The sequence below is a fragment of the Nipponia nippon genome, unplaced genomic scaffold (genome assembly GCF_047370975.1).
Source record: "Nipponia nippon isolate SJK-2023a ecotype South Korea unplaced genomic scaffold, ASM4737097v1 scaffold_3, whole genome shotgun sequence".
In the NCBI taxonomy this organism is placed as follows: domain Eukaryota; kingdom Metazoa; phylum Chordata; class Aves; order Pelecaniformes; family Threskiornithidae; genus Nipponia; species Nipponia nippon.
In genome coordinates, this window is record NW_028262347.1 from 56,901,694 (window position 1) to 56,926,073 (window position 24,380).

General features: G+C 37.7%; 1 protein-coding gene across 6 annotated transcripts in view; it reads right to left on the reverse strand.

Annotated features, from left to right (window-relative positions):
• Positions 1 to 24,380, reverse strand: part of TNRC6B (trinucleotide repeat containing adaptor 6B) — a 134,569-nt gene that overhangs the window by 82,822 nt on the left and 27,367 nt on the right. For all 6 annotated transcript variants that reach the window (XM_087767830.1, XM_087767831.1, XM_087767844.1 and 3 more), the window contains exon 4: positions 10,018 to 10,085. In XM_087767830.1, coding sequence (XP_087623956.1) covers positions 10,018 to 10,085 — 68 coding nt within the window. The remainder of the gene's footprint in view (positions 1 to 10,017; positions 10,086 to 24,380) is intronic.

Consider the following 24,380-nt stretch of genomic DNA (forward strand, 5'->3'; position numbering starts at 1 on the left):
AGTAACATAACATACAAGGGAACTTGTGCAAATTAGTATTCTTAGAATTTGGTTAACCTGCTCCTTACTATCATCTCAGAAGCTTCTTGATTTTGGAGACTATAATCCTATCCTAATAGGTCTCCCTCCTCAGTTTCTAAAATCCTATAAACTGCCAAAGTATCTATGAAATAGGAAAAGTTTATCCATTTTATGCAGTTCTATCTATGCCAGTGAAAAGATAATACTTGTTTGAAATAAATAGATGTTCAGGGAAATGGGATATCACTCCGCCCATATATACAGCAAGCCGTTGCTTTCTAATTGTTATTTACAGCATGTGAATTCCCATGCCAGTTAGATGACTGATTCAGCTGACCTTCCATCAACAATAGCTGTTACTACGTGTTTCAAAAGGAGTAACCTCATTGGTTAAATCCTTCCTTCTCCCTGTTTAAGCCTTGAAGCTTTAAACATTTTAAAACAAATAGCAGCCAGCATTTTCATCTGACGAGGTTGGAATATTTAATGAAAAACTTATCTTTCATGTCTATAAACACTTTACCACAACAGGACCCCTTCTTTATATGGAGCCTTTAGACATGCTTCTACTGAAATTTAAGTATACTCTACTCACTTTGCTTTAGTCTGCTCACGCAAAGCAGGTTTCTTACAAATACTTATGGGAGGTCTGACAAAAGACAAGGAAGATTTTTGGACTGAAAGAGTTAGTCTTATTCTAGTCCAATCTTTTTTTTTTTTTTTTCGTCCCACTCCCCCCCCGGATGCTATACTGCACTTAGATTTTTAAAGTATTGTTATTTATGGTGAGATAGACCAGTGCCTCTCTACAAATTGTTCTAACTTGCCTTTAGTTTTAGTATGGGGAGCTCAATCACTGGCCCGGAAACCTCTGAGCAAAGGAATTTCTGGCATCTTGGCTGGAGCTGGCACCAACCCATTTTCCTTTGTTCTCATTAAAGGAACCATAATATACTAAGTTAAATAAATAAATAAATAAATAAATAAAACAAAACCCCAAAGTAAAAGCAGAATACAAAAGGAATGCATATTCAGTGGATTACTGTAAGAGAATATTCCCCTAATTTGACTCATTTTTCTAATAAAAGCACTATTTATTGCTGCAAAAATCTGTAAACTGATCTTTCCAAGTGACTTGAACATCTTCCCTAAGTAATTTGCCTTCATGTACAGCCCTTCAGTTTGAAATGTCAGGAAAGGAACAGCTAGCTATCCATGCAGAAAATTCTACAAGCTGTAGCTGTCACAAATATTCAAATGCTTGCATTAATCCAAAACCAGTATGATCCCCAAATATGATCAACTTTGATGAAGGGCAAAGAGCTCAGCCAATTCCATCTATCTAGGTAGGAGCAAAAGAAATCATACCAGCTCTCCAGATCACAGCATGCCAGAGGAGCAATGCAGCGTAAGAGCTCCAAAATATCTCTGTAAACAAGTTTTTAATTCATACCATGTTGACCACAGAGCAAAGTATTTTTAGTCATACAAAGTAAGTCATATCTTCTACATGGAATAAAGAGCTTGCTTTTTTTTCTTTCCTCCTTTACTTTAACCAATAATGGTCAATTCCTGAAGGGTCCAGATGGGATCTAGAACCAAGTTCTTGGACTTTAAGACCATTTACCTTTTTCACTCTCTAACCTCTGGTGTCTCTAAGACATAGTGGATAGTCACCAAAATTTCTATTTTCTGGACACAGGAAACAACAAGAGAGCACAAACTCTAATATTACATACAACCATCAGACTTCTTTTCCCTTCCCCTCTTCATCTCCTTGAAAGGAAGATTCAACCATTCATCTGGGTGTACACACAAAAAACCCCAAAGATTTGATGAATGTATTTATTCTTTGGAGAGAATGAAGCACAGAAAAAAAAAAAAGGCACTGAGCAACTTAAAGGTTACTGTTTTTTCCTTTTGCATCCAATTTAGGACTGTAATTCATACACATTTATGATGCTGCTGACTTGTGCTAACAGTCCAAAAAGTGGATCCTCAGCAAACCAAAATGTGTGGCGCTAACTTGGTGTAGATACCACAGAAAGTTGTCTGAATTAAAAATTATTTTTTACATTAATAGAGACAAAACACTAATTTAGACAGGGCTTAAAATTATTAACAGCCCTTAAATGATCTTGCTTGCTGTTCTTTGAGTCTGTTGTCTCGCTCCCATGTAAGATGTCATCCAACAGTTGTCATCTAAAAAGCAATGAAATACTGAGAAGAGAGCAGTGTCCAGACACCCATATAAATGATACATCAGAGTGCAGTTACCTCAGGCAGCTCTGAGGAAGTGGTAACCTGGGAGAGGGAATTAATCAACCAGACCTAAAACAGACTTCTTGGACAACGAACTTGAGATGTCAATAGAGCGTTCAGTTATCTCCTGGAAAGGGACTAGAGGACAGGGGGTGGAGGGAGTGGTGGTGTCCGGAATAAAGAGGCTCTGGGATTTTAGGAATTTGATCAGTATGCAAATGCTCTCCCCTTCAAATCGCAGTAAACTCTTTAAGACAGCAGTAAATCAGAATACCCTCCTTTTCGCTAGAAATCAGAATTACTACTAACTGTAATAACTAGAAAAACCAATGGTATAAAGGATAGCATGTGAAACTATCTACTCTAGGTATTTTGCAATATCGTGTTTATAAGCAAGCTGGAATGGAAAAATATACTTTTCTCTTGTTTTAGAAAGACAACAAATGTAAAGAAGTCTCTTGATCAGATGAGACTGCAAATTCAGAAGCAGGCTTTGTGCACTTCCTACGCAGGACAAATACAGAACTCGGGGGGCGGGACCTGACCCAAACAAACTGCCCTGTTCTTACCACAAGACATCTGGAAGAAAGTACTATAAAATCCTAAGGAAAAAGAAGTGCCAAACTATTCACACTTAGAATGTACACTATCCACAAATCTTTTCCTCTCTCAATATTCAGAAGCAGTGTAGGTTAAATACATTGGGATGGTAAGTGGGAACTTATCTTCCAAAGTTGACTTTTTTTCTGTGTGATCTCCCATAGCTTCCCCCCCCCCCCCCCCAACAGTCACCTGGCTTCTGTTTTTCCACATATTGAGAAAATACTTACAAAATAACAGTACGCTAATGGTGTAGGTTAGCTGACGTACATGGAAAGCCTGTATCTGTTCATGACAAAATAAACCACACAGTGCTATATGCTTTGCTGCCTCCTAATTTATGGTTTGAAGGGGGGGGGGGGGGGGGGGACCAAAACACTGAGAGAGTGAAATGGGAAATCTTAAAAACCATGAAGTGACAGCTGAGATTATTTTCAAGACTAACTTGCAGAAATGAACACCTAATTTTAAATTATTTTTGCTTAGAATACTCCAACTAGAGTTTTCCTGTAGGTAATACCTCTAATTTAAAGAACAAAAGTTTCAAAAGATTTAAGTATAACATTAAACTGGTAAAATATAAAAAGACAATTGATGCAACTTTTGACATTTTAAAGTGCTTAAGTTTTAAGTATAAATTCTGCGTATTTTTGTTACATTGTTCAGAAGTACTGTATTATAAAGGGTGCAAGCCAGCTTTTGCAACATTATTGACTTACCAGAATTACGGCTACAACACAGCTGCCTCTACAGATACAGAATTCACTGCTGTCTCATCCATTTCTACCCACTCAATTGCACAACAAAGGGCAATTCTTTTCTCTATGCCTCAGGGCCCCCTTATATACACAGGTAGAGTTGCCTTCAAATGCAAACTTGTCCTGCCACTTGCTCCACCGCAGAGAGTAAACAGACTTCTACAATATGAAGGTGATGAAAATATTCCTTAAACCTTAGCTGGACCAGTTTCCATCTCAAGTTTTAGTCTAATGGTCTTGCGCTCTCCAATATCCTTACAAATCTCCAAGGACATAAAAGACAAAAAATTTTCAAAGTTAAAACTCTCCTACTCAGATGCCAATACCAAAGCTCGTCTGAATGATCACTGGGACTGAAGCGTATTCTGACACACTAACAGAACTGCAATACCCTGTGACAAAAGTGTCCGGTTATGGCCACTACAGACATAGCACATGTCTTTGTGGTGGCTTGTTAGGATGTTGGACAGAGGACTTCAGTGTCTGGGGACATTGCTCTAATGGGCTACTTATTCTACACACACTTAGAACAATCAGCAATAAAAAATCAGCTATGCCTTTACTTTTGAACATAATTGTTGATGTTTTCAACGAAAGACATAACTCACCATGAATTTCAGGTACCCCAAATCTGAGTTGATAATCTGAATTAGGATTTGGAGGCTATTCTGAAAATCCCAGAGTGAATCTGCTGAAAAAACCCCTTCTGCTTAGGTTGGTACTATCAGTAAATTAAAAAAGTGCAATGGTACTCAAGACAAATCTCCATACCTTCTGTAATATGGAATGTCCTTAAAACATCAAACAAAACCCCCATTATGCAAGCATTTAGCTAACTGTTTACTTTAAATTTGGTAAGAACAGTGTTTTATGCTACAGGGATAGAAGCTATGGCTAGGGTCATTCATAGGATTTCAACGTTAAAGAAACCTTTCAAAAGAATACCGTAGTACTTCATTACAACGTCTGGCATTCTCACCAACCAAAGCAGACATCTTCAGGATATACCACTACAGCTTTTTTATAGTTTTCAGCAACACTATGAAAGAGTAAGATCAGCCGTTTTATGCCACTGTGGCAGTGATATTTACACGTGCACCCAATATTGGCAGGCTACTGAAAACAAAGCAAGACTGGCCTATTAACTGGCTCCTTAATTTGAAGTACAAGGAAAGGCTGATAGAGCTTGTTTCACTTAGTTTTAAAATGAGAAAACTAAACGGGGGCAGCGGGGGGAATAATTCTGCTGCATAAGCAAACATAGAAGTGTTTTAATGAAGACTGAGCCAGACTTTCAGACGTGTACACTGGAAGATGAAATGCAACGGGCATAAATTGCAACAAGGGAAATTCTTACTGAATATTAGGAAGTTTTCTTCACTGTAAGGGTGAGCAACATTGCAACAGGTTGCCCAGAAAGGCTCTAGAATAATCCTGAAAAGCCTGATACAACTTAGAAGTTAGATCTAACCTTCAAACCTGGCCCTCCTTTGAGCATGGGACTGGCCAAGATGACTTTCAGAGGTCCTTTCCAACTTAAATTATTTTATTAGTCTACGATTCCTGTTTTCAGCTTAGACCATTTTAGCTACCGCTTTAATTGCAGTGTCACACAAATCCAGGAAGACATTGAATATTCCTGCTGAAATGGCAAAGAATAATGTAAGAGAACATTACCAAATTTAAAATAGTTTTGTGATCCTCACTGGTTACAATCTCTTCCTGGCATTACTGCAATCTTAGAGGGTCTCGCTAAAAGCTCTTGCCTCAGAATCTATACATTAAACTATCAAGCCAGGGAAAAGGCTATCCAGTAGGTCTAACCAATGACACTTTATGGAAATTATCTTGTTTTGCTATCTTTCTTACAATACGAATCACTTCCAGATGTACAAATTGCCAAGATAGTTAAAGACTTTTCTCTCTCATTACTACAAAACAGCAGGTGGGGAATAGCCAGCTGAGTTACTTCAGACAGCAGCAATAGCTTGGCTTACCTTGCTAGTAAACATGAGTATGAACTTGGCTCACTTTTTGTCCAAATAGCTACTGTCAAACAGACTTCTCCGTGTGTCAGTCAGGAATAGAAAAACATTTACATTTTTCTTGTAAAAAGGAGTTTTTCAATACACGATCTCTTTCGCTAATATATCAAGGTGCATACGTTTCTGGTGGTGACAGCAGGGGATAATTTATTAGCACAGGCAGAGTTGCTAATTAATACTGCTAGAACTAGGAGCACAACCTCAATATAAAGACTTGAGTAGAGTTTTTTTCCTACTCCAAAAAAGGTACAAAGAGAAGCTGCTGTCTGCTCATCAACAGAAGCCTGACTGTTTTAGAAAGATGTTTCTGGATCAAAGTTGCCTGTTAATCTTTGCTCTAGCAGTGAAAAAGTAAAAGCCCTATTACAACTGGTAAGGCACCAAGAAGCTACTCCCATGTGAAACATAAGTATTTTGGGGGGAGATAGTATTTACTCCTTAAGCGTGACAGTTCAGGTCAACCTCTTCATAATGGATGGAAGTATGAGAGAACGCCTCTAATAAAATTTCCACCTGCAATTAAACATAACGATACTGATCTTTCTCCAAACTTTTCCTTTGGGAGGGAAAGGGGTTTCTTACTAAACATAGTAGCCACATAACAATCATGTGGCCAAGTGTAAGAAACAAACAGTTAGATCACATACCAGAGAGCTGAGAGGAGGGAAGAATTTACCGAGTACTTAAAAACTGAGAAGTACCAATTTCTCAAGGAGTCCATTGGTCCTCTGCCAGAGCAGAAGCATGGTCCAAGACGGCCATCATCAGCCCCACTAGTCCAGGCAGACTTGCTTCTTTTGAAGTGTAGGTTTTAGAGTAAGCATCAGCCCTCACTGCTGCACAACCATGACAGTTTTGTGACACAAGCACTGTACACAAACTGCAAATCTCTCACAGGACTTGAGACTAGCATGCCCATTCCGTATTTCATTCATACTAGGGATTTTGAATGGGTAATTCTCCTTTTCATAATTAGCTTCAATTGAAATCAATTATATTCATGTTGTAAATGATCAGCTGAAGATTTCTAAAGACCCTGTATACAGTCTAACAAGATAATTCTTCCCCACGAAGCTAACAGATACCAGCAGACAGCAGTTCTCAGGTATCATCTACAGTTCAATCAAAAAGTCTTAAAATGCTGCAACTATAGTACAGTAAGTCTGCCCGAAAGAACTGTTCAGTACAGCAAAAGAAAGGTTTGCGAGACTAAAGCAGGTTTAGTTTGGTTTTTTTTAATACTAGAAGGTACTCCTGCAATGCCAAGTTTTTATCTCTGAATCAAACTGAATTGAAATACTCTGTAGCATTTCAGAAATAAAGTGCCAGAAGTCATCCGCGGATACTGGCTCCTTGTAATCCATTACGAAGCTGTACTTTAGCAAAGGAAATTTCACATGAAACTGGGGCTAGGTAAGAACTACTGCTTCCACTGAAAGTCACTCAGAAGTATCTTTTTACTGCTGTTCCTTCATTGCCCACTCAATGCAGTTAAATATTAAGAAATTGCTGGTCTTGCCTAGGAAGTTAATGCTTGCAGACTGCTCCAGCACGCAGCAACCTTGCAGGTCAGTTGCTGAAACCGCATCTTCTGAATACTTCCTCAACAACCTCAGTACAGAGTTACCCAGCTCAGGCTGCCTATGAAAGGCAATTAAATTAACATGGCCAACTTTTCAGGAAAGCAAATCAGAAGCACTCAAAAAAAAAAAAAATCCCATCTACATAGAGGCAGTAAACTCCAGGAAGTCTGGTGAACAGCTGGAAAGGGAAGGAAGCATCTTCAGCTAGTGCAGCTATTTCTGTAGTGAATGTGACTCTACATTCAAACTTATGATCTACTTTTCACTAACAAGCTCCAATTTTATTTCAAACCAACTAGGAGGACAAGAGTAAACACAGGTACACAGAATCATTGCAGATGGAAGGGATCTCTGAGACCGTCAGTCTCACCTCTTTGCTCAAGGTACGGTTAACTACAGCAGGCTGCTTGGGGTTGCGTCCAGCTGGATTTTGAATATCTTAAAGGATGAAGAAGGCACAACCTTTCTGGGCAACCTATTCCAAAGGTCTGACCACATTTCACAGCTAAAAAAAAAAAGTTTTTTTCCTTCTGTTTGAGTGGAGTTTCTTGTATTTCAGTTTATGCCCATTGCCTCTTGCCTCTTCACTGGGCACCACTGTGAAGAGTTTGTCTCAGTCTTCCTTAGTCCCCTCACCAGGTATGTATACATATGGATAAGATTGTCCCCTAAGTCTTCTCATCTCAAGGCTAAACAGTCCCAGCTCCTTCAGCTTCTCCTCCTATGTCAGATGCTCCAGTCCCTCTCTGTGGCCCTTCACTAGACCCACTCCAGGATGTCCTAATGCAAGTGAGTAATAATACAAAAAGGCAATTTCAGATTTTTCTTTGCTTTTGAGATCTACAGAAAAAGATCTGAAATCAATGCAGCTTTTTGGAGTCACTTAAGAATACAAATTACTGATCCTTTGTGTGATTATCATTTGTTTATCTCAGATGCCAGATCAATGTCACTTACAGCAAGAGGTAAGCTCTACCAAGGCAGACAATTTCATTAGGTAGTTGAAAATTTGAGATAGTGGGTAGAAAAAGATTCAAGTGATTGATTTAAATTTAAGAGCAATACCCACAATAGAATTCTGCTGGCATTATGCTACAGTTGCACAAAACAAGTATCTTCATCTCTTAGTTGTATTACTAAAATTGCACCTTTAGACTTTTATCAAAATATTACTAACAACATTATTAGGAATGATACTCCTTACAGCAGGATCTGTATGACAAGATTCCAGATGCCACCTGAACACAAATGTATTAGTTAAATAAAATCCTGCCTATCACTAATCTCATAATCTCTTTCTAATAACCACAGTTTTGGAGAAGAGAGAGATAATGCTGTAAGGCACTTGAAAAGCTCTAGTTAGAAATCAGGCCAACTGTAAAGTAATTCTAGCTTCCACTTGCACCTAAAATAAGACAGCGAACACAAGTCTGTGATAAATCCAATAAAACATCCCTCGTATTATGCACTACAATAACATGTTTCATTATACTACTAGATATCTAAAGAAACAATTCAGAAGAGCAGAAATCTAACTCCTACTTTTTATTTCTGCACTGATGTTTCTTCTGGAACTTTCTGAAAGTTTCTACTTCAACAAGCTTTGTATCTCTTGGTACCAGAGTAAGTTGGGCAGTCTGAATAGAAAGAAATAGCAGCAATTACTTTGAGACGTTTGGCTCGCTTCCATGATGGAAAGAATGTGCATGTTCAGCACTAGAACTTCCCTGAACTCATCTTGGCTACCTCAGAAATGGTTTCTCACTGTTGCAGAGGCAGTGGACTTACAGCTGCTAGCTTATCTATGAAGCAAGGAAGACCTTCACCCCAAGTCAAATCCCAGCCTTTCTGCAACAAGTGTACTACTGATCAATGAGAACTTCCTCCTTCTCATGAGGTGAGGAGACATCCAGTCAGGCATAGGAGAGAGAAAAAAAAAAGAAAAAAAAAAAAAAAAGAAAAAAGAGTTCTGTGCTGTAGATTTCCCAAAGACCATCTTCTGCTTGCTCCAAAAGGCAGGTCAGGAAAAAAAATTAATTATGATATAAAAATTGAATTACTATTGCATTAACTAAAGAAAAGAATACAGAAGACAACCATCACTGCAGTACTTTTAGGACAAGGCTCTGTTCTTCCCATCTGAACAAAAACCCAGGAAAAAAACTCAACTGGATTTCAGTTTGAAGTCATATGAAAAAGCCATTTTTACATGCCTTTTGCTAATGGAAATCCGTCATTTTCTTTTCTGATCAAGCTTCTTTCCCTAAAGCACTGCGTACCAGCATCTTAAGTTGTTCATCCTTGAAAGAGCATTTTGTTTACAATTTCTGTTCCTTTATTAAAAGGCATTCTAAAGAAGTAAGGCTCATATTTCAAAGAGGACCAATCTACCGTATGCACACCAAAAGGAAGGCCCTGGTTCTATCATATTTCACATTATTTCAGCGAAGAAGAGCTGTATAAAAACTTGATGTACAAACTCACTACCTCAGTGCCAAGCTTCCAGAACGATGATCCCTTTTACAACAACTTCTGATTTACCTTCTGAAATCAGAATGCATATTTCTATGCTTTTAAATTTAAGGCAAGTCAAGGTTTTTTTTAGCCACCATCCACTATTATATGGATATTTAAGGAACCAAAAGGGCGAGCACCAAACAACCAACCAATGCTCCCAGCACATTTAAACAAGAGTGCTTCACACCATTTACTATGGTAAGGCCCTTTTTAAATAAACGTGTGACTCACTGTTTGTTTTCTTCACCAGGAGGTGGAGTCTTGCCATGCCCCTCCATTACAAAATCCTCATGTTCCATCTGCAAAGGCAAGCATTGCAGGTCAGAAATTGGTGGAGCAAAACGCACATCACCTAAAGTGGCCCTTTTCCATACGCAACAACTTAAGACAGCCACTTTATCACAGTGGCTGGTCCAGAACAGACCATGCAGTTTCTTAGCAACATATGTACATCTCCAACCCCATTACTGTGGTATCATTTCATAGCACAATTTTCAGAAAATCTTATACAGAAAAAAAGAATGATTTAATGGCTAGAGCAGAAGACTATCAGTCAGGGTATCTAGGTTCTAAGTTTTGCTCTGCTATGGACTTCCTTTGTCATTCTGAATAAATATGGCTCCTACCACTTCTTCCTTACATATAAATCAGGAATTTAAAAAATGTTATGTCTATCAACATCTCTGGAGAAAAATCAGAATTTTCAAAGAAATTTATTAACCACAGACAGAAACTGCTGTGAAAGCAGAGTACTTTTGTGAAAAGTAACTTTTATATGAAAAAGAGACTTTCACTGCACGCACATAGCTTAGTTAGCAGGGTAAAAAAGAGGCCTAAGGGAACCTCAAATAGACGCTGTTCCAATGACAACATAAGGTAGGCATTTCCTTTGGCTCACATGTTAAAAGATTCCAAGGGCACTAAGGAAGTTTTCTGTTTAATTGTTTGCTTTTAAAATACAGTTTTAGCACACATTTTCAGTAATTTCTTTGGCCAGAAAGAAGAATCACATTGTATTTGATCATTAATTAAATACGCACTCTTCATTTAATTACTTCATTTGGCCAGAATTTCTTGCACAGGTAGCAAAATATTCTTCTCTCTATACAAAAATTCAACACATGCACTTAGTATTTTATATAAACATCCAGATATACAGTTAGCAATGCTCTACTTCATGTGAAGCCAGCAAACAGGCCACACTGCAATACTCAATAAGCCATACAACAAAGCAACTAAATCATAATCACACACAAATCCATGATCCACTACATTAAACTGGAAAGAGGAGAGAAGCGCTATTCAGTCAGTAAAGATAACATGATTTAGGCAGTCTCTGAAGGAGCAAAAACCCCCAAACCAAACCAAAATCCAGAGGCCACTTTCTCTTGTGTCCCTACCCTCCCCCCAAAAGAGTCAAGTTTACTCATTTGTACCTTGATCCTGTTGACAGGTCAAAAATACTGACAAAAACCATTATGTGCATATTGACATCTAATAAGGATAACAGAAATTATGTTGTTTGCCTGCGCAGACACAGACCTAAGCAAAACACAACTGAACCAAGAAACTGCTGAACTCTAAGGTGGTAATGACATCCAGAAGACAGGTAGTCAATCAAATATGCATAAGGTAATTTCACATTTGTAAACATGTACCCATGCAACCCATAGTCAAAACAGTATTTCATTTAAAAGCAATGTTTGAAAGCAAGAAAATTTTGCACTACAGTTTTGTAAATAACTCAGACTTTCATCCATGTGTTCCCACCATATCAGACACACTGAAACCTATTTGTACCCCAGTCCATATCTGATTCTCAAGAGCTCTAACATCTGTACTCAAAACTGTCTAGCTGAAGAGAAAGGTATTCATTCCACTAGTTCTGTTGTCGCAGATGTTAAAACAGAAGTGTGACAACTGGTAAAATAGCTACAGATTTGCGGCCACATAGCAAAACAGCATGGTTCTGTGAGGGAGGGTAAACATTTAAGAGTTACTCTTATACAACCTGAAATCAGGAGGTATTTTAGCCTGTTGCTGGTATGCAACAAGTACAACTCATATGAATGGTAAGCAAGGGAACAGTTTGCGGCCAGTACTGGGAAGAAAGATGAAATACGGCCTTTGGGAGTAAAGAAAGACTACCTACAGCATATATAGCACTAAACTAACAAGATTTCCATATGAAATAGAAATTCAATTTAATGAAGCTGTAGAAAAGGAGAGATCATAAAAAAAGAAGTATAAAATAGGAATGATTTTAAAACCAACAAAAGCTTAGAAAGGAACGGGAAATTATTTTATTAGATCATAAGCAACAAATTTGAATAAGAACTGGAACATCTAGTAGACCACCACCAAGACAAAGCAATTGCTGAAGTACTGCCAGTAAAACTGTTGCTTTAGTATGAATTTTATATGAAGAATGCTAGTGACATAGCTTTTCCAGACACATTATCATCTAGCACGCATATCTATCAAAATGACCATTTCAAAGAGAAGTGAGCAAATAATTAAGAACAACAAATCGCCTGAGCTAGAAACGAGATTGTAGGTCCAGGCACAATCTGTTTTAAAGCAACTAGAAAACCCCATCTACTTTAACAAATGTTAATCAGCTTGCTCTACTTCAGACGGTAGGCAGGAGTATCTGAAATGACTACAATCACCATTATAAAGAACTGAAGAAGATATGGTATGATTATGTCAGCACTGAAAAAAAGAGCTGGGCTTCGTGTAACTTAGAGAAAGGCAACGACAAAGTTTCTCACGAGTTCACCAAGAAAATTAGTCACAGAATGAGAAAGTAACTGTTCAATACACAAAATAAAGATTAATCGGTAGGTTTTCACTGATTAAAAAAGCTAACAATAAAACGCATCAAGACACTAAGAGAGAATATGGGAACTTCAACAAATTGAGTATTAGTGAACTAGAAAAAAAAAATACCTCTTTTTAGAATGGATGAACAACTAGACTGGTAGGAAACAGTTGGCTGGACAGGCTCAGGGGATAATGGTTACAGCATTGTATGCTACCTGCAGGCTTGCATCAAATTGGGTGCTGCAGGGGTCTACCCTAGGACAAGTCCATTAAACAACTTTACCAATGACTTGAAGGGCTAGTAGGGTGTGCTCTGGTCAGAATTTTAAGATAATACTTAACTGCAGTGAAGAGGTTCAATTAACAAGTCAAAGGGCTGGGCTGCCATTCAGATGGACCTAGACAGGCTGGAGGAATGGACTCTACAGGCACTGAATTCATATTCAGACAGGACAAAAAACAAAGCCCTGCACCTGAGAGGCCCTGGCAACAATACAGGCTGGAGACTGACTGGGGAGCAGTTCTGTGGAAAAGGTCTTGGCAGATAGCAAGCTGATCATGAGCCAGCAGTGTGCCCTGGCAGGAAAGGTCAACAGTATCCCAGGCTTTACTAAGAGGGGCCTGGCCAGTAGATGAGGGAACTGATTATCACCTCTCCTCAGTGCTTATTAGCCATATATGGTCTAACTCACCTCATTTTGGGCCCCCCAATACAACAAATACACCCATAATTTGGATGCAGTAGGCCACCAAGATGCTCAGGGAGCCAGAGCACTTCCCTGTGACGAGAGGCTGAGGGAGCTGGGTTTGTTCAGCCTGGAAGACACAGTTTTGGGGAGACCTAACAGCAGCCTGTCTGTATCTACAAGGAGGTCAGCAAGCAGTCAGGCTCACCACAGTGATGCACTGTGGCAGGACAAGAAGCAATGAGCGTAAGTTGAAACAAGAGAAGTCCAGACTGGATATAAGATTTTTATATACTGTATACTTGTATACATATACACATACTCATTTTCACCATGAGGACAGTCAAGCGCTGGAACAGATAGCCCAGAGAAGTTTTGTAGTCTCCTTGCTTCAAGGTTTTCAATGCCAGACTGGATAAAATCCCCCGTAACATGGTCTGACCTCATAGCTGACACTGCTTTGAGAAGGAGGTCAGACTAGAGACCTCACGAGGTCCCTTCCAACCTGAATTTCCCAGCAATCCCACGAACACAAGAACAGATTCAGTTTAATGTTGAGAGGTGATACATAGGAGAAAAAAACCCCTACCAAATTCCCAACCCAGAAAGAACCTGCACTTCAGTGTAAATAGGTCTAAGAAAAATATCTTAGAAAGTCACATAATCAAAAAAACAAAAATAAAACAACCACCAATAAAAACTAAACTATGCAGAACAGTAATACAAAAAGAAATACTGAAATAACTGTAACAGAACCATAGTATGTCCTCTTTTAGAATACTGTCTATGAGTACAGACAGTGAAGGCTCAAAACCCCTCCACAACACTCTCAAAATGTGAGAGCTCAGAATAAAGAAAGGTCTGAGACAGAGGGAAGATTTTACATGAATGAAATCCAACATTTGGGCTGCAGATCTCCCTCAATGTGAGATGACACATGACTGAGGCATACACAAAAAAAGCACAGTTTGACAGTGTTGTAACAAACATCACCCCTTTGCTACCACAATATAAATAAAACCTAACCCACTCACAAAAAAACAACATAAGAGGATATTCAATTATTTGGAAAATATACTATTAAGCAGACAAAAAAATTAGTTGTACAAACAAATTGCGACACTGAATTTCGTAAGTTCTTGTGGATTTTATGTTTTATATATCTATATGTATGAAGATTTACTTGTATATTAGAGGATTACAAAACCATAGCAATACAAGCTTTTCCATTTCTGGCAATGAAATAATTTTTACAAAGTGCAAGGGGAAGTTATATGTATAAGATCATTCCACAGGCCTGATCCAGTGCTGCAATTTTTGCATTCCCCTTGTTGCAGAACCTTGCCTCTAATTTTCTTTTGCTTGCCTGCGTATGTTAAACAGTTTTGTGATCAGTAATCTATATTTTTCACTTTGAAATTTGCAGTTTTTAAGTTTTGCTAGAAAATGCTACACAGTTTATTTTGTGTCCTAAAAATTCTAGAATAAGCTTATAAAGTAATATCCATTTCCAGCTTTCTCTGACATTTAAAAGTCGCTTTACTGGGTAGTTCATCTTAATTCAAAGAGATATCTGACACAGAGCCTTCTGAAAACAATTCATGAGCAAACTGCCCCAGTAAAATTTCATGGACATTGCTTACAATTTCATAAAACTAGTTCTTTAGGCCCAGCTATCTATTCATTAGAGCCATTTTTGAGATTGAAAAAAGTACTTATAAATTAAAATACTTAGGTCTTATTTTCCCAATGGCAATAGTAACATCCCATTGCAGAAAGGATGAGAACATGATATTTTAAGTTTTTGATTAAGTGACTACCTGAGCATGAACTGAAGACAGGAACAGCACATAATAGCCACAGTTAGCTGAAAAATATTCTTTTTCTCCTCCACCCACAGCTCTTATAAAATTCCTATGCATATTTCTTCCCATAAGTCTCTCAGTTTCTCTTCACTCTATCGTCACCGTATCACATCTGGCGCTCTTCTAGTCTTCTTTTTAAGAAAGCTGCAGCCTAGCGTCCTCACTAAGTTTCAGCCATACATAACATACAGCAACCACAACAGATCTGGTTAACTGCAAACGTTCTGAGAAGACGTATTCTAAGTCTTTAGTCTCTCTTGACTTACACCATATGCAGGAAATGCAGTTGTCCTGAATATGTAGAAAAAGAGTGGAAGGTGGAGTTAAGACAAAAAAACCCCAAAAAGTCTTGTACCTATTGTATTCCTCCCAAGGGAAGAAAAGGTGGAATGGCAGAGAATCTGCAACACTTTACTTTCTCTTAAAAGGACTGCAGAGGGAGCCATTGATTCCAAGAGCAGGAACCAAAGGAGCCGCACTCCACACCTGTTTCTCCTGGCAAGAGATGGAGGCGCCTTCAAGATTCTGGCAGCTGGAAGCAGGAACCAGAAATAGACCCTTAAACAGCAGGGGGGAAGTCAATAGAAAACTTGCACTTTTAAAAAAAGGAACCGCAAGTTGTTGAACTTCATATTTCATTATTTCAAAGCTTTTTTCCCTTAAAAATCCAGGCACCTGTGAATATCCAAATTTTGACAAAAGCTTATACATTGAGTTTTCTAAATAATAAAAGACAAATTGTTTTATGTAAGTTTAAAAAAGCTATTCACAACTAGACACTCAATACTTAGTTTTTAGAAAATGAAATATACCAGAAGGAGCTTAGACATAATAAACTATTGCTTTTTTTTTTTCCAGAAGTGCAACACCTGTTATTACAGTTTCATACTACTCTTTTTAGAAATATCTTCAATGAGACCCCACTGGATTTGATTAATGAGTAAACCTAATCTGGAGTTCCTAGATAAAGTCAGCCACACTTTGAAGAGTCAGAAAGTTTCAAGGGCAAAAGCCTCATCTTTCCTGAATCCTGATGTTGGAAAGCACATTTTCCTACCAAGATTCAATACCTTCATTAGATATCCTAGCCCACCAAAACTGAGCTGAGCATAAGAGAAACCAAACATTTTCTCAGGAAAAGACGACAGATGCTTCTAAGAAATCCCTATACTTATTATGAACGGCTATTAATTTTAAACAGTATTGTCTTTTTGTCTTCACCAGCTATAAAAATATACTTAATGAAGTTTCATCAGAGAGCTGCTATCACTACCTTTTCCCACTCATTCAATAGTTCCTTTTCATAGCTGTGATTTTTTTTTTTCCTTTTCTATTTTATAAAAAAAAAAAAAAAGACTGCAACCAGCCACCTGAGTGAACAGGAGATGAAGACTCTCTTAACATTTTTAATTCGCTAGCATCTCAAGCACACATGAACTGAAAACCTTTTCTAGCATACAACTAGACTCCGGTGAGGACGAGGCAAGGTCAAAAGCTGCTTTCTGTAGCTTGTGGCAATTTATTTCCAGTGCTTTATGTTACCTGCTAATTTTAACACAGCCTACTGCAGGCCCAGCTTAAGACTGATAAATTTGGTGTTTTCTCACAACTACTGCTTTAACACCAGCGCACCTTCCCAATCATGAGCAGCAAGTGCTACTGTAAAGAGGCCATCAGCGTTTCTTTTGTCTCATTAACACTTGCTTTAAGTAGAATTGCACAACCTAATCGTTAAAATCCAAGCAATTAGTCACTAGTCACTACTGCTAACAGTGGTGGAAGCCCTATAAATGCCAAGCAGTTAGAAGAACTTGTCAGAAATCTCAGAGACAATTTGAGGTGTAACAGAAAGGTAATCACTACTACAAATGAAAGGAAAGCCGAGTCACCTCTCTGCCTGGCTTTATTAGGAGCACTTTGGACAAACTGCATAGGGGAAACTTTTACTCATTAGCAACAGATTAATTAAATTTTTAATTTAACTTATTTTAATAAAAATCAATGCAATTCAGCTGGAAACACTCTAATAATTTTCTTAGGAATTAATTAGTGTTAAGCTAGCATCTCAAAATATGCAAAGAATAGCACAAATTGGTTAGCAAAATTAGTCCCAAAATATACTTTTTAGATTAAGGTTTAATTTCAGTACACAGATGAAAGCATTAATAGTGATTTAAGCTTAAAAGAAAGCAAATAGTAGAAAAAGCAGCTCCTAAAATGAGAAAGAACAAAATTTTTTTCTGAACCACACAGAGGAAAGTCTTAGAGACAGATATGCATGAAAAGTTTTTGAATTTTTGGTCTCTTTCAGGATTTTGTTGTATTGTACAGTCTTGTGATGTTACTAAATTTTCATTTGAACCTATTTCTACCTTTTTTTCCCCTCTCAATTTTGCCAAAGCACTGTCTCGATATACAAATATACCAACACAAGATGTGAACCATCTCCTAGCCTACTCAATATTTTCTTGAAGTTTCTCATCAGCATCTAGATTGAGCATTTCAATGTTATTACCATCACGCAGTCCTAACTGGCTTTCCTGTTAGTAAAAAGAGAAGTGAAAACTTAATAACATAATCAATCCTACTGCCGAGTCATATATCACATGCAGTACTCCCTGCTAATAATTCTGAATGCTGACACACTTAAACTACATATAATTACTTTTTAAAATCACTAATCTAATACCTATGTTTGGTGTATGCAGCCTAATGGTACTTTAATTCCTGACTCAATTAAATGTTACAACATTAACTATAAATGCCAACATGTTAACATATACCACCATTAAAACGTGCATCGTCCTCATAGAACAATAGGACAGATTATCAATGGCAGCTCAATTAATCATTAAGAATAGAGAAGTTATGTAACTCAGAATACGAAATTTATGTTTCACTTAAATAAGCACCAAACGCAGCAGTAGCTAAAGGACTGTTAAGTTTTGCTTCTACTTCCAACTGTCACTAATTAATCACCTGCACTTGCAGAAATAACCTATGGCCCATTTTCTATGTAATTTTAAAAATGTTTATGTTATCTAATATTCTGTGAAATACCCAGCAGCTTAACACGAACTCCCTGCTAAGCTTAAAACAAATAGTTTTATGAATACTATGAAAACAAGTCACACTTTGGAAATGCTAAAACGGTCAGGACCCCAGCCACTGTATTTCACACTGTATAGATAATAAAGTTTAAAAAAAATAATTTTTTAATTAAGTAAAACACATTACTCAGCTGCAAAGTATTTCAAATACAACAGCTTATCAATATATATAGATATACACACAATAATTCATCTGAATCTTGCTCTGAAGGCAATTCGAACTACCTAGTTGTTTGCAGCAAGATACTGTTTTGCCGGTAACACCTTCAACCACCAAAGATGTTTAAGTCACTCAAGTTATGGTATGACAGGATATCTAGAAATGTCATTTGAAAACCAACTCTGAAGCTGCCAAGGCAGCTTTGAATAATAGTTCAGCAATCTCAGGCACAAAAATGCATAAAGCACTCTGAATGTAAGCAAAAGTGCTCTCCTTCTCCTGCACCACAGCTGATGATGCACTCCGTCCATTTCTTAGCGTGTTCTGTACATACATAGTATGGACCCCAGAAAAATCTGAATTTAGTATGACACGAGTAATTCCCATCTTTTATTTAACTAACTTTCTGTATTATTCTTGAGCTAAAGATCATGAGCATTTCACAAGCCATGAATTCCTGCTAACTTCTGCAACTCTGAAAAAAATCTTTTACACTTCCATAACAAATCTTTTACACTTTCCATTTAGGGGAAAATCTGACCCAAAAGCCCTTGAACAGTTCACCCCCGACCACTGCTTTGAACAGACACTCATATGCAGCCCAATGACTATTTCACCAACTCGTTTTACAGTTAATTTACTATTTACGGTGCAGACACACATGAACAAGTTACAGATGTCAGTTTAAACTGCTGTAAGTGGCTGATATTTTGATATACACATTGTTAACCACCCTGACAGAGAAGAGAGAAAACATGTTAACTGCTCTCTTCCACTTAGATTTGGAAAGCTAGATGATGCATTGCCACAAAAGGACAGCAGGCACAAACAACGAAATGAATTTTTAATGGCTCAAGAAAGCGGATGATAATCAGAATTACGGAAAACTAAATTATACTTTTGCACTACACATTCAATCACCTTCAGTGCCACAGATAGTTTTCTGCTGTTTGTTAGGAGTGACTGAAAGAGACATAAACCAGGCACATACAAAGAGGTGCTGAAATTATTCTGCCTCAAGAGATTTGACCAGACAGGCAAGGAAGAGAAAGAAGAACTAACTTTCTTTTCTGTGTTCACAGAAGAGAAATCTATTGTGTGGATCCTAAACACATAGAAACTGCCAGTGGCCCAGAAAGTTCCTGAGCAACAACCAGCTGGAGGCTGAGAGCAATTCTGTTACAAGCATCTATTAACTCTGATTTAAACCTGTCTTAGGCATCTACTTTTGACCACTGTCAAAAAGGAGAAGGAATACAGGCTATTCACATTCACAGTGTACAGCTACTTTCCAGTTCCTCCAGTTATCAGAATGTAAATCCAAACTCATTTTAGTCACAAGGGAGCCACTGTCAATCTCAGGATTATTACAATTGTTAGATAACTGACAGACAACCAAATGATTAAAACACCCACTCATCTCTGGGGCAGAACCTGGGCTTTTCTTGCTTGCATACGTTACAACTTGCCCTCACAAAAAAAAAAAAAAAAAAAAACAAACAAACCAAAACACACTCAAACGCCACAGGAATAAGTTATTTTTCTAGGATCACATGTGGAAACTCTGTATCTGTTAAAACCTACCAATATGATTTCAGAGTACTTCCATCACATTTCTTAGCAACCTAATTCCACACAGATTTATTGCATCTGTAGACAACTATTACATTCTACCTTCTTCATAATACACTGTCTTGTCTACTATCCAAATGTCTCAGTGAACAGACTTTAAGCAAGTGACAGGAAATGTTGACATGCTTTTAATGCTGCTTTTACCCTCAGGGGAACTGACATTGCACAATGCATTTTGCAGAGTTCAAACATCCTTAGTTGTCCACACACTCTTATCTACTGTAATAATGAAGACCATCACTACTATTTTTAGTGTCAAGAATAAAAAAAAAAAAAGGTCATCTCCACAAACCCCATATCCACTTCTTCCTCACCCAATGAGAGAAGAAAAAATTTTGAGGAACTGAAACAAATTCATACCCATCTATTTCACAAACTGAAAACAAATTTGTCCTTGTAGGGTCATGCAAATGTTTAAAATCTTGCAAACGTATGAAGACCAGCGAGTTTTACACCTTTCAATGACTCAGCCAAATTAATCAGACTACAAATGATTTGGAAGGGTAAAACAAGCTTGTACTGTCCATGGCTCAAATTTCTCCCCAAACACTTGTCCCCCTCGGTCTGCCATAAAACAGTGAGATTGAAAACATTTATCAGTTTTCAAATCTACAAGACTTTAAGTGGCTGATTATATAGAACTCTGTCACATTGACATGGACTACAACCACTGCCAATGACTCTGTAAAGCCAATACTGAATGGAAAGAGATCAAAAAGGCAATATTCTGAAGAGGCAGAAACCCCTCAAATTGTGTGCCAATAGTACACCTGCATGAGAAGAGACACTTCGTAAGCAAAGCCACAAAGCAATATCCCTGACTGTGTCTCCAAAATCATAGTGGGACTATACCATGTTAACTCTCAAATGCAGAAGTGCTTTTTGAATTTTAAGCAAGTATTATTTGCTTTTTTTGTCTGTTTTGCAAAGTATTATAAACCACTGTAATCAACTGAAGAAGAGATGCTATTCGTTGAGAAAAAGCTAATGAGAAAATATTTATGAAAAAGAACCTTTAAAAGAATGGAAAAGGTGAGTTTAAACTCAATTTTATTTAAGACTGAAGCATTTTCTTTAGAAATCAGAGATACACACCTGTTCACTGCAATGACATTCCATGTGATTACATTGCCGCCACATGAACTGTACATACATAAAGGCTGGATCAAAGGACTGTACGATGACAGTTCGTACAGATCTCAAATTCAATTTGGCAAATAATGGTATTTTCCAAGGGAAAGAAAATATAACATTGTACTAACCCTCTCTTCTGTGCTTCAAAAGCACTTCAGGGTATTCTGAGATTAGAAAACAGAGAGTCCTCTTTCAGTTTGGTATCTATATTTTAGCAGTTTTCACTATGTGTAAGTAGGTTTCGAATGAGTAATCTGTTCTGCCTCTGTAGAAAACAGTACACCCAACTGGCAAAGTCTTGCACTTGATCCTGAATTTCTTCAAAAATGTCCAAGCAGCTATCAACAGCATTCCTTTACAATAGTTCAAGTAGTAGTATCTGTTTAATTCCATGTTCTTTTTTGCAAAGTCCTCGACAATTTTACCTTGTTTATAACTGCTGTTTTATGAAGCCAGTAGACCCCTCATAACATACTGCACTGGTTTTGGCTGGGATAGAGTTAAATTTCTACATAGTAGCTAGTATGGGGCTATGTTTTGAATCTGTGCTGAAAATAGTGTTGGTAACACACTGATGTTTTAGTTATTGCTGAGCAGTGCTTACACAGTGTCAAGGCCTTTTCTACTCCTCAGACTGCCCCACCAGGGAGTAGGCTAGGGGTGCACGAGAAGTTGGGAGGGGACACAGCTGGGACAGCTGATGCCAAATGACCCAAAGGATATTCCATACCATATCACATCATGCTTAGCAATAAACTGAGGTGGGAGTGTGGGCGGGGGTGTGCGTGAAGGTTGGCAGGGGCTGCCACTGCTGAGGAACTGGCTGGGCATCGGTTGGTTGGTGGGGAGCAATTGTTTTCATTTTGCATCACTTGTTTTTTCTTGGGTTTTATTTTCCTCTCTGTTGTTTTTTTTCTCCTTTAAAAAAAATGATTAAACTGTCTTTATCTCAACCCACACGTTTTCTCACTTTTACCCTTCCCCACTCTCCCCCCATCTCACTGTGGGGGATAGTGAGCAAGCGGCTGTGTGGTGCTTAGTTGCCAGCTGAGGTTAAACCATATACCGTAATTATAGCTCTTTGCTACAATACTTTGAAATTTTGAAATTCAAAGTTATAAACTCACAAGCAGGTGTTTTTTTCCCCCGATGTAGAAAGATCCAACTGTGTACTGTTTTGTTGCAAAGTGTTATTAGGCTCTTTTGTTGGCCACAGTGTTAAAAGTTCAAGAGAAAAACTTAGCCAAAATTTCTGCTCCCCTTGATGGACTATGTTAATTTATTTCTAAAACAGGAGGAGTAAGCCATAACATTTTTTACAAGCTTTAATAACATGTCATTAAAAGGGAGGACTACTTTATTAACTTAAGATTTGAAGTAATTTCATTCTTTACTGAGAGATTAATGGATTTCTCTTTCTTTAAAATGCATGATATGCAAAGATTTTGGTTTTGAAATTACTCTCCTAAGGAGCTGTAACATTTTCAGGCTAGAAAAATGAAGCTAGCAGAGCATGATGAAGATGACATCAGTTTCTGTTGTGAAAAATTATCTTTGTGCTCAGACCAGTTGTTAAGCTGCTACCTTTCGGGAGAAGCATAAGTCGTCTTGTCTAAAAGATTTTACAAAATACTTTATACAAAGACTCTAGGAACTTAGTATAGTTGTAGGTCAGCATTAGAAAGATTAGCTGCTCCTACAACTCACGTTCCAGAAAAATGATGGAAACGTGCCCTGTATATCAGGGAACAGAAATGTTGAAAGTTCCACAAGTAACCCACCAGCAGACATAAAAAATGAATAAACTAATACATTCCAAAAATATGGTGAGTGATTAAAAAAAAAAAAACAAAAAACAAAAAACTTTCCTGGACCCAATGGAGAGGCAACAGCCACATGAGTAAACCGAAACCTACTCTGACTTGTCAGGTATTCACAAGAAAGTACACTGAGGTTGAAAGTTCACCACTTCGTAACAAGCCAAAATTTTCAAGAGTAGCAGGGATTCATACCACGGAAAAACCATCAAGTCTGAAAGCACCACGTACCAGGCCAGTACTAGACTGGAAAATACCTTTTTTTAATTGCAGTGACAAAGCATTTTGTTAGTTTCATTACTATATAGGCCTTCAGCCTGAATGCTTTAAATTATTTAGTGCCATCTGAATAGAAACTCAGTTCTCTATCACTAAGTAGTATTATAAGCTCCAGAGACAGAGGTGGCAAGGTTTTGGATGCTGTGTTAAGTTTAACTACCCAACTAAGATTTTCTTTTTACTATATTAATTCTAAATCCCACACAATGAAAGCGCCAGCCTAACTTTTGCACTACTGTCAGCATCAAGCAACATCCACTATCAAAAACTGAGCGTAACTCACCCATAAATGCAGCTAGTGGAACACTTGTGCTTTTAGGAAAGATAGGTCCTGATTGGCAACACTCTCTCCTAACACTTCCTTCTGAATTTTAAGCTTCTGTTTATAAATATAAAAACATGTAACTTAACAGATCCAATACAAATACTACTTTGGCAGGCTTATGCTTCTTTATTCCCAACATATATGAAACAAAAGCAAGAGCTTAGATACTCAAGTAAGTGTCATACTTTTTAACCTTTTCATCACCTCTGTGTGAATGCTTCAGGATAAAAAAAAAAAAAACAAAAACCAAAACACATCGCCAGTTCCAACAGAGTTCTGAAGAGTGATTTAAACAGAAGGCAAATGCTAGTTCACAATTAAGACACCAAGAGGCAATAAAAATAAGAATTAACCAGGATGAGAACAGGCAGGCAATAATGTAAGGGAAAGATTCATGTTGACAGGTAAGAACAGGGTGGGAACTTAAAAGGAAATAAAACAAGGATGAACAGGTAACCTCAAGACAGCTTGATTAAGTGGCACTGGACAGTGAGACTGAACAGCAGGAAAAGCCTCAATGTTTCTGTCACTGGTTTTGAAAAAAGCCATCGGAGTATGGAAAAGTAGCCTAATTTATAGACTACCTATTCAGTTCAGTAATTATTTCTATAAATACTAATGCAAACTTTGAATAAAGATACATTTATCTAACACCATACAGTACAGAACCTTTTCACTTTTCCTGTACTTATTAGGTATTGAGCATTATTAGAAATCCTGTGCAGCCACATTTTTCACAAAGCATTAAAAGGGCAAAAAT